The following is a 13,558-nucleotide window of genomic DNA, read 5'->3' as shown; positions in this document are numbered from 1 at the left end:
ATTATTCTGATTGCGCGATGGTAACTCTGTAGCCGCAGCTGTTGTTACGCATCGTTTTCTTGCGCTTCTTACGTCAAGTTATCGAGTTATCGTTGAAGCATTTTACAAGACTGACAACATTACTTTCATATTTTTAAGTTTTGATTACAAATAAAGATCTACAATCCCAACATTTATATTGCTAAATCATGTTACAGCTAAAAAGTAAGGGTAAGGAGCTAAATGTATCCGATTACACGGTGATCATCCCCAGCATCTGTGTGGGAAACGCAGCACAACTGGCTTGCGATTTGCTGATTGCTTCCAAACAGCTGAGGAAAATAGGAAGTTTGACGCATCCAGCCTTGATTCCTGTCTACGGGCCCTCAGCTTACCAGCACGAACCCAACGAAAAAGTAACATCGTGCGAGCTGTACGAGAGTGTGGAAGATAAGCTCCTGGTTGTTCAATTTCGGGCTCCCTGGATTGCCCGACACACAAGAGATTTTCAGAGTCAACTAGTGGATCAACTTAAAGGAGCTCGTCGTGTGGTCATTCTTAGTGGTAGCTTTGGCTTTGAGCGACGGGTCATCGAGGAATCGCCCTGGGCGTACCGGGCTAGTGACAATTTTAAAGCCGCCCATGCAGAGCAATTAGGAAATCCCGAAGTAATCAAGTGGAAGGAGCACACCGGTGATATCATCTATGGCGGAGGCAATGGGCTCCAATTATTCACAGCCTTTAATGAAGCAGGCGTACAAGTAATGTTGTTATTCCGTTACCTCCTCGAAGGAGACAATTCGACGGATGCCTCTTTAATTGTTCGAGAATTGAATGAACTGTGTGAGGATTTCCTTCAGCTACGTAGCGGAGGCGATGGCAGTTTTAAGCTTACAGTCCCTAAATCATGGAATCTTCTGTTTGGGAATGATGTGACCGAGCTAATCTATTAAGGCGAAGATACAGGAGTTTAGTCCATTAAATGATTTCGTCTAAATCTTCCTTTGGTTGGGCCAATAAAAATAAACTAAATTTGTTTTGGTGTAGGAAAGAAAAGATATTGTTCAATTTTTATGGGAGTTAAAAGGATTCTGGATTCTACTGAGCAAATTTACCACGCAGTTTTTAAAAGTCTTGCGTGTAGAGTTGCCACAGCGCATTCAGAATAATAAACGGTCTCACAAATCTAATAAGAGGGGGTGCGGACAGCGTTTATCAGAAGAAAAAAATTGTTGCTGCAGTCGTTTGAGCCGTGAGATCGTTAAGCAAATAAAAATACATTTTTTACAGCAGTGGACAAAATGGCATCTGCCATGGAACCCATTGATCTGCAGCGTTTAGAGGAGGCCGTTGTGGTGTTCTATCGGTCTAACTCTCAAGAGCAGGCAATAACCCACGAGTTTTTAACGGAGGCTGAAAAAAGTCCTCTGGCTTGGCGTTGGGCTTGGGAGCTCATGCAACTAGGCAAGGTAAATACAACAACAACACAAAATGACCTGCGCATCAATATGTATACGTTTTTCCAATTCCCGTGTCGCAATCCCGCCCCCTCACCAAATGCAAATCTCGCACACTCCCCCTCCTTAGAGTCAGGAAGTGCAATTTTTTGGAGCCATAACCTTGCACTCGAAACTAATGAAGCATTGGCATGAGGTGCCCGCAGAGAATCGCGAGGAGCTGAAACAGAAGATATTGGAGACACTTGTCCGGTTCGCCGGTGGACCCAAAATAGTTTTGAATCGACTGTGCATTGCTTTGGGAGCGTATATAGTCCATATGCTTAAAGATGATTGGCCAAATGCCATTGAAGAAGTCATCGATACTTTCCAACAGCATCGGATACCAAATGTGAGTGTCGACATTCAGCTCTGGATAATGCTGGAAGTGCTTCAAGCAATACCAGAAGAGGCTCAAGTGATACACACATCGGTAAAGCGTGTTACTCTTAGAGCTGAGCTGGGTAACCGGATGTCCGTAGTTCTGCAGACTTGTGAGGGATATTTGAACGCACAGATGGGCCGCCAGGTTGAATGGAAAGATGATGCCGAAAGCTACAACAATATGATACGAGCCGCGAAATGCGTGGGCACTTGGATAAAGTGAGTTTTTGTCTATTTCGAAATAATAATAGGTGATATTAATGGAAAATTCATTCTATCAGGAACGTTGGCTTCTCAATTGAAGGTTGTGTGAGCATTACAAGAGTTCTCTTAGAGGTGGTCAACAAATGCTATTGGCCCTGTATACGGTCAGGCGATGGATGCATGTCCTCAGATGAGAATGAGCTGGCTGAGACCTGTTTAAAGACTTTAATCAATATCATAATTCAACCAGATTGCCATAATTTTCCCAAAACGGCGTTTCTATTGATCAAAATGTTTCTCGACTCACTGACAGAAATCACCAAAATGGAATGGAAGCGAGATAATAACAATGAGGACATTATTGTCCACATTTACATGCTCTTTGTCTCAGCTGTCGAGCGTCATTCAACTTTATTATTGAGTGGCGTTACAGCATCAGATCCGGAACTTTCGGTATTAATGAATCGTATGATTCAGGAGATACTGAAATGCACAGATAAGCCTGGAATTTATCCAGTGGAAGAATCTTGCAGTACCATGGCTTTGGCTTTTTGGTATATGTTGCAAGATGAGGTCTTTGCCATGCCCATTGAAGATCAGAAGCTAAAATGCTGGGAGTACATAAAGCCCCTGTACGCACATTTAACAAGCATTTTGGTACGAAAATCTGAGCAACCGGATGAGAAATCCTTAGATAAATGGAGTTCTGATGATTTGGAATGCTTTCGGTGTTATCGCCAGGATATATCCGATACCTTTATGTATTGCTACGACGTGTTACATGATTATATTCTTGAAATTTTGGCTGCAATGCTAGATGAGGCCATTGCTGAGTTACAAACAAATCCCACACAATGGACGAAACTTGAAGCTTGTATATTCTCCTTTCAATCGGTGGCCGAACACTTTAGCGGTGACGAATCGCGTCAAATTCCCAGATTAATGCGAGTCCTGTCCGAAATACCATACGAGAAACTGAATGTCAAACTGCTGGGAACCGCCCTGGAAACCGTGGGCTCATATTGTTCCTGGCTAATGGATAACCCGGCTTATATACCATCAGCCATTAATCTTTTGGTACGAGGTCTCAACTCCTCCATGTCAGCTCAGGCTACGTTGGGGCTAAAGGAATTGTGTCGGGATTGCCAGTTGCAGTTGAAACCTTATGCCGAGCCGTTGCTTAATGCTTGTCACGCGTCTCTTAGTACGGGACGCATGAAGAATTCAGACTCAGTACGCCTGATGTTTAGCATTGGCAAGTTGATGAGTTTATTGCCAGCTGAGGATATACCAAAATATTTGGATATCATTGTTAGTCCTTGTTTTGAGGAACTACAGGCCATTTGTCAAGCGGAATCGGTGAGACCATCTGATGCTTTTTTTAAAACATTTGACTTCACCATTCCGAATTTCAGAAAACGCCTGCAGCTCGAATACGTACAATTTTCCGACTTAATATGATCTCTACTTTGTTCTCTTCCCTCAATACGGATGTGGATGATGAGCTCAAGGATGTACAAAAGGTACAACCTGTTCTATTGGTCATGCAGAAAACAATGCCCATCTTTCGGTCGATAGCCGAGATGTGGGTGGAAGAAATAGATGTGCTGGAGGCTGCCTGTAGTGCTATGAAGCACGCCATTATGAATTTGAGGAGCGCATTCCAACCTATGCTGCAGGATTTGTGCTATTTTATAGTGGCCAGCTTCCAGACACGATGCTGTGCTCCGACACTTGAGATATCAAAGGCGGTAAATATAACTCGGCATTTGTCATCACAGACATTAATAGCATGTACCTGTCTTATTAGGCCATTGTGATGTTTTATAAGGATGAAGGGTGCAAGCAGCTAATGCAACAGTTGCTTCTGGAATTTATTCTTCATAGTTTTAAATTATTCGAATCAACGCCTGAGCAGAATTTCTCCAATATCTCGGATACCATGGAGACATTTTTCGGATGCTTATCGCAAATTATAAAAAAAATTCCTCAAACCCTTGAGGACAAGACGTTGGCTTACGATCGCCTCATATATTATGCGCAAAGGGCTATGACATTACCAGAAAGTGGAGCCATTCGCACTAGTATACAGTTTATCACGAACTTTGTAATGCAATCGAGAAATCATAGCCATATAACGGAAGTGGTTTTAACGTCGGGCGAACAGATTCTCCACACTGCGCTGCTCTGTGTGGGATATTTAACGCCTCGTTCGCAGGTTGATAAGTTTGCCGATATATTCCTGGCGCTCAATAAAAAATATCCCGCTGAGATGGCCGTCTGGATGAAATCTCTAATGTCAGTCGCAAATTTTCCCACACAATTAATAAGTCCGGCGGAAAAAACTCGTTATGTTAGCCTAATTGTTAAGTAAGTGATGCAAAAATACCATATCTAATATCAACAGTTCTAAACGTTCTACTTTTAGGGAAAAGGTTAACAAGCGTCTGCTGCAGCAACATCTGAACGAAATGGCTATTAAAGCACGCGGCTTGGCCGAAAAGTTGCAGTAAATGTCTCCATGTGTATAGGATATGCATATATATATATATATATATATTTATATGTATATGGATCTACAAGTTTATTCAATTGATGGTGTAATTATTCATTAGTAGTTAAAGTCGATCTGTACATGTTCCTTTTTTTCATCCAAGGCAAGATTATGTTAAACTCTCGTATCCAACTCTTAATTGGATAAACGTTTTTTTTTTGTTTGTTTATTGATAGTTTTACAAAAATTACATTTATCATTTATAATTATCCTTGCTTTATATATATATATATATATATTTATTTATTGTTATTTGTATTTTCTCCTTTTGATTTTTCACCATTTCCTGTATGAAAACGTAACCTCACACTTAGCTCATTCAGGTTTTACTATTATTATCTTCTCTCCTTGTGTCTGTGTGTGTAATTATAATGCCAAAAATGTGTAAATACAGCATATGTGTCTATAACTATCTGAATCCTTTTGTGTTTTGACTTATTCGGATCGGAGCTGTCTGTATCGAACTATAGAAACACATTTTTTTTAAATAATTTTAGGGCTTAATCGATGGGAAGTGAGGCAGGAGTAAGAGAGAGATTCGATTTATCTATGACTATACCAAAAACACGGAAAGTTGACATAGATCTTATTGATTTATTATAATGTAGCTAAAGTATAACTTATCTGGAGCTAGAAATTGGAGGATAGTAGATGCCTTTACCTTGAATATAGGTCTAATGAAAATTCTCAGTTGATAAATGTCTCGAAAAGCTCGATTTTGTCAAGTCTTTAAAATCATTCCTTTTTTTTTAAGCGGTTCAACTTTAACAACTAGCACTTGTAAGGTCTCTTATTTGAAAAATATGATGAAATAGGAATGAAATAAATATTACACATTGCCTAGTTCACTCTATTTTCCCAGAGATCGTTTTTAATTAAATCTCCTTACTGTTTTGTAATGATTTTAACACGGCTATTGTTTTATTTTAAAAAGTTTGAAACACTAAATGTATCGTTTCCAAGTTTTTGGTTAAGAAACCCTCAATTATTTAGACTTCAGCTGAATCCTATCGCAATAATGGACCGAACTCAATCTACATGTATTGCCAACATTAGGCCAATAATCAATAAGATCTAGGTTTTTTTAAACATTTAAACTTGTGTTTACAAATAAGAACTTTTTAAAGTTCATAACGATGCTTACGCTTCCTTGTTTATATATATTTACATACATACATATATAGACGGATAATCGGGGTAGGTACATACATACTATATTTATCGCTGTATATATCCCCATCAAATTTATGTTACACATACAAAAATACACACATTTTAAATTTAATACAAACCACAAACTTAAGTTTTTTCTGTGTATGGTTTTTCTAGTTCATTCTTTTCTTGTTTTTGTGTTGTTGTTTTCTAACAAAGTGTAAGTAGGTATATATAGTTTCAGTGGCTTTTGCAGTTACTGTTTTAGGTGGATCTGAAGTCGCACCCACGTAAGTTTTTTGACAATTTGAGGAGAAGCTGTACAAATTGGTTTACGTTTTTACTGAAATGGTAAGAGGATAGAATATTTATAAATCACATTATTGTAAGTTATAGATTATTCAGGAGCCATGCAGTAAGAAACAACCATGCATTCTAGATATACATACATATCTCCAAAAAAAAATCGAAAAGCATTTGCATCATTACATTTCGGGGATTTATTTGTTTTAGAAAGCATATTTATTTATTTGATAAATTGTATTATCTATAGAAATTGTTTGTTGATGTGTGTGTGGGTGTGTTTATATTTTATTTTTGAAGTCCATTGCCAAGCTCTTGCCATAAAGTGTCCCCTACATAAAAATGCAAAACATGTTGACCCCTTTTCGCAATCGTCTCTTGCTTTCTGATAGGAGGCGGAAGATAGGGGCAACTTTAGGGTTTTCGGTTGCTCTTGAGTGCGAAATGGACTTGCCTAGTTGTTCGCAGGATCTGACGGGGGCGTTGTTAGGTATTCATCGGTTCGTTTATGCTCAATGAGTGCTCGCACTGTCCCGCTATCCGAGGGCAGATCTGATTTTCGTCGCATTAGCGGCTTATCCTTATTCCGTTCGCCGCGTATCTATTGTAACATTTGGAGTAGGAAGTGTAAATCGAAAACGGCCGTAAAATTGTCCCCAAACACAATATCAATATGTACAGAAGATGGAGGACAAAGCTGAGTGCAATGTTTTTAATGTTGATCGAGTGAGTTTACATTTGTTTGTTAGATAGCAAATCGCACAAAACGACACAGCACTACGTATAATATGTACATCATAAACTAACTGGTGAAGGTACAAGCAACCAGCACGTGTTAAAACCCAAATAACACTGGTAGATTGCACATCATTTCATTTTCGAGCTGAATCCTGTCTAATGGCCAATAGTTTGGTAGAAAAATCTCGCTATATAAATAGTTTTGTGGTATACAGCTCAAAAACATTTATGTATATATCATATGTATGTAGTAGATGATTAGAAATAATTAATGTTGATGAGTGAACTACTCCATGTTCAAATTATGTCAACTTGAAGCCAATAATCTGACTTAATTATTAATTGATAATGAAAAACACCAAAATATATAGGAGTCTAATATATATACATAGCAAGAAAGAAGTAAATAGTCAGAAAGGAACTTGAGTGCTTTTTGCATGGCGAAAAAGTGTTGTGGATGTGGGGTAAATTGTGGGTATACATAAGTGGAGGATTAGGTTAGATAACCGATAGTCAATAAATAAGTAAATACACACAAATAACAGATATACAGATTACAATAAATGTATTTGGTTTTTTTTTGTTTTTGTTTTTTCTTCGTGTTTTATAAATGACATGAGTTATGCGATTATTATTAATTCTTGTAACAGACATTCTTTCGATTAGGTTTAGATTTAGGATTAGAATTAGAGTTAAAGTGGGATGTTTGTGTTGTGTTGGTTGGTTTTTTGTTGGTATTGCTCACAAAAAATCGATCTGGCGATCGATCGATCAATTCGTAGCAACAGTTTAGTAGTTATTAAGTGTTGTTAATGTAGCTAGCGCTTGTCTCACCTCTCTGGGTTCCTGCAGCCCAGTTTGCTTTTGGGGTGGTGGCGGTGGTGGCTGCCGGCCTGCGCTGGGTTGATGTTGTGGCTGATCGATCTTATCATAGGTTAGATCACAATTCTCATTGTACTGATCATAGTGTGGTGGTGGTTGTTGTTGTGCTTGACTAACGGAGAGCTGTAAATCATCATCATCATAGAACCGTCTAGATTTTGTCCATTCCGGATTCGTTTTGGCCAGGCTCTCCACCTGTTGCCATAATTCCTCGCGCTGCGAGAGCTTTTCTCGTTCCCTTATATTAAAATATTGAAACAAAAATAATTAATAAAATATTGTAAAACCAAGTTCTAGTCAAATTCATTTACATTTGCTTCTCCTTTTGGTGGTTCTTGCTGCATTCGTCGAAAAGCCGTTGATTCATTTCCATAAACAATTTAAGAGCATTATAGATTAGACCATGAATGGTTTTATTCCAATGCGTTTTGGAGTTACGATTTAGCGCCGGATACATAATGGGCAATATAACTTGCGAATTGTCCGCTATTAAGGACATTATATACTCATTGTTCCAATAATAAAGAGCCCGCTCGGCCACCTGGAAATGCGGCGAAGACACACATTTGGCTATCTGACGAAACAGCGGGACCATCACTTTTTGAAACTCAGCCGGCTCAATAACATCAAGAAGCTCTTCCAGTTCATTTAAGAACATCACCTCTTTGGGACTATGGGTCTTGGGCCAGAATTTCAAAAGACTTCTGTAAAAATGAATCCCTAATGTCAAAAAAGGTTTAATACAATATAGATGTTATACTCACTTGATCACTGCCTCAGATAGGCTGGGGTCTTTCTCCAGGAACTGCACCACACAGTAAGTCAATTGTGGATGATAGACCGATAAACTTTTGGCTTTGTGCAATGGCAGCAGTACCTTAAGTAAAAATTGTTTGTGCTCCTCTTTAAGGGGCAGGGCAAAACCATTTATAATGCTGCCTAAAATCTCCAATAACTCAGCAATGCCATTATGATGCTCAGTTTCATAAATGAATCTGTAAATACCAATGTAATTGTTTTTGTTTTTTACTTTTTTGAAATGGAAAATGTTTTTTTCAGAATTTACCTGTAAAAAACATTATTGATTTGCTTTCTAATAAATGCTCGCAAGCCCAAAAATTTTCCATAGATGCGATGTAAAACAGTCTTTAGGAAATCACGTTCACGTGGATCTTCCGAATCGAATAAGTCCAATAATTGTAATACAAAATGATGATCAATGAAACGTTTAGCAATATTTGGTTGAAAATCTGGCGATTCTAGGAAACGCAAAAATAATTCATAGACCAATTGTAAATGTGGCCAGGAGGATTCTAAAGTGGGTTCGTCCTCTTCAGGATCGAATTCAGCACCATTGGGATTAGATGATGGTGGCAGAGTGCGAAACAGATTGACAGCAAACTAAAAACATAAAAAATTGTTGTAGCAAATAGAGAAAGAATAAATAAAAGATTCGCAGATTAATGGACATGTATTATATCTAACCATATTGATGGCCTCTGGGTAAATTATTTCCGTAATAACCCCATTTTGGTTCGATAAGAACTCGACCATTTCGTGAAGAGCCGCCCGCTTCACCTCCTTCCATTTTAGATCGCTTAGCGGTTCCGAAAAGTCGAAAAGTGTACAGCATTGCCGTATTTTCTGTATGAAAAGCTCTTCACGTTCACTAGGAGCAGTTTCTATAAGAATAAAAGAAAGGACAATTGGTTTGGAACATTTAGATAACTTTTTGTGTACAAAAAATGTTTGTTTAAAATGTTTAAAAAATCAAATAACCAAAGTTTAAATGCAACTTAATATCATTAATAATTTGAGAAAATAAACTGTGGACCAGTTGACTATTCCAAACTTAGCAAATCATGTCTAAAGGCAACAGAAAATAACATATTATTCTTTTTTTTATAAATCTTAAGGTCTTCATTCATTTTAGCAAAAGATCTTAAAAGTCTTCACAGAAAGACTAAAATATATTTGCATTATGTTGTTAAATGCTCGTTTGATGATAGTCAACTAAATAACTAAAAATTATAAACGAATCGAACGAAAGAGAAGAAAATCAAGGGAACATCAACCTCGCAATGGCGGCAAAGCCAAAGCAACCGAAGCTGTCGGTGGCAAATGAAAAAGATTCCGATCACGCGCCCTTCCTGGACTCCCCCGTCAGCTGTTGCAGCGTTTGGGGTGATGCTAGATTTGATGTGGATGCAGTTGTACTTGAAGCGGGGTTTGTGGTGGATATATCACCATTTTGTCGTAAGCTACCACTATTTGCTCGCTGGCCTATGCCCAAGGTGATACTAATACCACCAACTAGATTCTGAGCCACAGTGTTATTGGTACGCAGCAGCGACTCCTCTGCACGTAAAGCGGGTTCTGCCGATAATGTTATTGATGATGTCGATGTCGATGATGACGTAGGTGTTGTGGTTGATTGATTGCCGACATTTTTGGTGGCACTCAATATATTCTTAATGGCAGCGGCTGCACTCACTGGAGACTGCAGTGGAGGGAGGAGGAGTAGTAGTAGTAGTAGGAGGAGATGAATGAATTTCGAATTGATGGAAATATGAAAAAGAGTTAGGATTTGAGATTTTCTTATAAATCGATTTGATTATCCAATAAACATACATATACGCAACGGAAACGTTAATAAGTGAATACTACGGTTAACGGTTTCAGAAGCGTAATAGTTTGCAGTATATTGTGATATTATGTGTGTGTGTGTGTGTATGTTTGTTATGAGAGTAATGTACAATATGTGGGTGGGTATGAGTGCTGGTGGTGTTGGCGGTGGTGGTGCTGATACCTTATTGGTGGTGGAAGCCGACGCCGAAACAGAAACGATAGCCACAGAGGAGGTCACAGATGAGAAATGCTGAGCCAAAGTGGACACAATGCTACCACTTATTGCGCCAGATGAGGTGGCAGCTGTTGTGGTTGTTCCAGATGTCTTGGCCATGCTTTCTGGTCCGGGTCCGGCTCCTAATGCCGCTAATCCTCCTGCATTTGGGTTGGAGTTTAGGGAACCAGAGTGAGAACTCGAATTGGAACTGGAGCTGGAGGTGGATGATTGCGAACCAAACGGCGACGATGATGCTATCAATGCAGCTGCCGCCGAATTGGCTCCCCCTCCATATGTGGCGGCTGATGATGAGGCCGATGAATTGGCTGCTGCCGAGGCTAGCGAGGATGAGGCAGCCTGTGACAATGATGACAGGGCCGAGGCAGTGGCCGATGAATTCGATGAGGTTGATGAGGATGAGGGAGATGATGATGATGTAGTTGCAGTTGCGTTAGTCGTGCTGGTGGTTACAATAGTTTCGGCTGGAGGCGTTAAAGGCATGTTACGATGCTCAAATTTAGCTTTCAATTCCTCAACGCTGGAAAACTTAAATTTTGTTGACGACGAGGACGACTCCAGATCGGAATTTTGAGTGGTATCCCCAAGTTGCTCAAAATGCTTTTGTGGTTGTTGCTGCTGATCGTCAGCCAATTGATCTAAGCCACTATGAAATGAGGGAGATTTGGGTATACGTATGCCCAAGGCATAATAACCCGTAGGACGACGATTTAATGTCTGCTCTAATGGTTGATCCTGACGAGAATTTTGTTGTTGTAGCTGATCCTCTTGCTGTTGCTGCTGGTTTTGAGCTCCGTTTAGCTGGCCACCCGTCAGCAACATGGCACCACCGTAAACCATTTCATTAGAGAAACATTTGTGAAATTCATTTATTCTGTATTATGTTTTAACGTATTCTCATTTAACCCAACCTTAACAATTACTTTAGGAATACATAGTTTTCACGCATCTAATTATAAGAGCTAAAGTTCTTTCTATTCACATTCACAATGATTAATAAGCAATGATAATGGCATCTGTAATGGTAGAGATATAATGATATTAATGATACACTCCCACACATACACACACACACACACACACACACACACACACACACACACACACACATTTGTACGTGAACCCAGACAATATTAAGATGAGGAGAATAAAAAATGAAGTAAAAAAACAGATTTAATATTCTATGACTCCTTCTCCTATTCAGTTTTAATCACTTACAATAGGAATTTAAGCCGCAAGTAAACTAATTTAACTTGGGTTTGACCGGTTTTAAAATTGGCACAAAATGGAGTTAACAACAGAAACGAAGACGACGACTTTTGAGCAGTTTAGTCTTACTTAAAAACCCAACAAATCAAATATTTCTAACTACTCAAAATAATAACTTAAACAAATTTCTAAAAAAAAAAAAAAGGATAACGCTATGCATTTTTGGCTTATTGGTAGAAGGAAAGAAAAACTATAAACTTTCGCCGCCTATCGGTTTAGTACTGTGCTGATTTTCACGCCGAGTATGAGAGAGTGCAGGACTTGGAAAAATCAATACAGGAGAATAAAGAGAATCAACTTTTCAAAAGAGAGATATTAAGGAAGAATAGATGCAAGAGAAATTCAAGCAAAAAAAGAGAAAAGATGTGCAATAAATATGACGACTTGTTAATTAAATCATGATAATTAAAAAGTTTAGAATAGCTAGGCAAATTGCCTTTAGAAATTAGTAAAAATTGCTAAAAACAAATTAACGAGAGCACCCAGCAGGGAGAGTGGGTGTGTGTGTTGGAAAAAAGAGAGCAAGAGACAGAGAGAGAGAGAGAGAGAGAGAGAGATGGAGCTTCGCGCAAGTGTCAAAATGCATTATTTGGAGGGTGTCCACCCTCAACGAATCAGATGATTATAGCTGGTGTCTCTCTCTCTTACTCTTTCTCAATCTCCCCTTGACCTTTATGTGATATGAATAGAAAATAAACATAATAATAAACAAATTGTATAAACACAATTAACGGCTGAGCGATAACAATAAATAAATGCAATATTATGGAATTCTTTAATGTTAGTTTTTTCAACGCATGAATAAAATTCAGAATTGAAAAGGGATTAAGATTCTTAATTTACTTATTAAAGATACTTGGTTGATCTTCTAGAATTGGGCCACAATTCTTTTAATCTTATTAGTTGAGTCCAGATATCTGCTTTGACAATTATTTACAATTATTGCAATGTAAACAATTTTAGAAACAACCTCACGAAATATGTAGAAAAATTTCCTAATCAATAACATTTAATCAATTTAGCTACTCACTCTCATTTAGCGGACTCAGTGCCGTCAATTCACAATTCTTAGAGACATTGTACCGACCGCTGGATTGACGCTTCTCCTTGCGCACTAGTGGAGTGGTGGTTAAATTTAAGCCCTTCGTGATCGGTGTGGGCGGTGGAGCATCCCGTGGTGTCGTTGGGACGTCCTTGTTGTTATCTTTGCTAGCCTAAAAAGCCGTTAAAAGAAATTGTTAGAGTTTCAGTAGATAATATGGCGGCTTAAGATAATTTTGAGGAAGCCAGTTTTCTTTGAGTAACCCAAAAAGAATTACATGAACCAAGTGAAAGAAATACACAAAAAAAAAAAAAAAAAACACACACACACACACTTGCAAAACCAAATCAACTCGTGGGTTGCCTTTTAAAGGTTTTCATTTTTGTTGTCATTATTTTACCTTGCTCAGAGCAAATCCTTGACGCTTAAGACGAGCTGCCTGTTGGGGGGGTTAGTCTTTATTTTAGTAATGCCAGCACGAACAATATTGTGTGCACACTACACAATGGAGTGAGAAGGGGGGGAGGAAGTTAGAATGCTACGCAGTGCACAGGGGGCAAAATATACCGCTGACTTTGTTTTTGGAAACATAAGCCATTCACAGAAATAGGAAAACATTGCTTGTGTAGGTTTCGGAATTTGTCATGATGATACTTCTGAATTCAAAACATTTCTTGGATCTTTTTACCGAA

At 38.6% G+C, this 13,558-nt stretch overlaps 3 protein-coding genes across 3 annotated transcripts; 2 read left to right on the top strand and 1 right to left on the bottom strand.

Annotated features, from left to right (window-relative positions):
• Positions 1 to 97: 97 nt before the first annotated feature.
• On the top strand, positions 98 to 1,035 carry LOC137584083 (proteasome assembly chaperone 2). The gene has a single exon (XM_068299329.1). The coding sequence runs from the start codon at positions 189 to 191 to the stop codon at positions 930 to 932; it is 744 nt and encodes a 247-aa protein (XP_068155430.1). The 5' UTR covers positions 98 to 188; the 3' UTR covers positions 933 to 1,035.
• A 122-nt stretch (positions 1,036 to 1,157) lies between these two features.
• cdm (importin-13-like protein cdm) lies at positions 1,158 to 5,035 on the top strand. Its single transcript, XM_068299252.1, has 6 exons — positions 1,158 to 1,448; positions 1,567 to 2,078; positions 2,141 to 3,422; positions 3,479 to 3,814; positions 3,874 to 4,433; positions 4,492 to 5,035. Exons 1-6 carry the CDS (start codon positions 1,281 to 1,283, stop codon positions 4,574 to 4,576), a joined length of 2,943 nt encoding a protein of 980 aa, XP_068155353.1. The 5' UTR covers positions 1,158 to 1,280; the 3' UTR covers positions 4,577 to 5,035.
• Positions 5,036 to 6,254: 1,219 nt separating this feature from the next.
• Positions 6,255 to 11,532, bottom strand: wrd (well-rounded). Its single transcript, XM_068299347.1, is given in 9 exon segments — positions 6,255 to 6,673; positions 7,645 to 7,930; positions 8,004 to 8,396; positions 8,457 to 8,687; positions 8,759 to 9,093; positions 9,178 to 9,374; positions 9,768 to 9,852; positions 9,854 to 10,192; positions 10,502 to 11,532. Coding segments are annotated over 9 exon segments (2,907 nt in total). The 5' UTR covers positions 11,396 to 11,532; the 3' UTR covers positions 6,255 to 6,526.
• Positions 11,533 to 13,558: the final 2,026 nt, after the last annotated feature.

This window comes from Drosophila tropicalis, unplaced genomic scaffold (assembly GCF_018151085.1).
Source record: "Drosophila tropicalis isolate 14030-0801.00 unplaced genomic scaffold, ASM1815108v1 contig_878, whole genome shotgun sequence".
Taxonomy (NCBI): Eukaryota; Metazoa; Arthropoda; class Insecta; order Diptera; family Drosophilidae; genus Drosophila; species Drosophila tropicalis.
Note: the sequence above shows the minus strand (reverse complement) of the source record. Positions and strands in the feature narration are given on the sequence as shown.

Bases quoted from the DNA above. Each gene is read 5' to 3' on its own strand.
- LOC137584083 (XM_068299329.1), top strand. From the start codon at position 189: ATGTTACAGCTAAAAAGTAAGGGTAAGGAGCTAAATGTATCCGATTAC.
- cdm (XM_068299252.1), top strand. From the start codon at position 1,281: ATGGCATCTGCCATGGAACCCATTGATCTGCAGCGTTTAGAGGAGGCC. The intron at 3,423-3,478 runs GTGAGACCATCT...TCCGAATTTCAG, and splicing joins CCATTTGTCAAGCGGAATCG to AAAACGCCTGCAGCTCGAAT. The intron at 4,434-4,491 runs GTAAGTGATGCA...TTCTACTTTTAG, and splicing joins TATGTTAGCCTAATTGTTAA to GGAAAAGGTTAACAAGCGTC.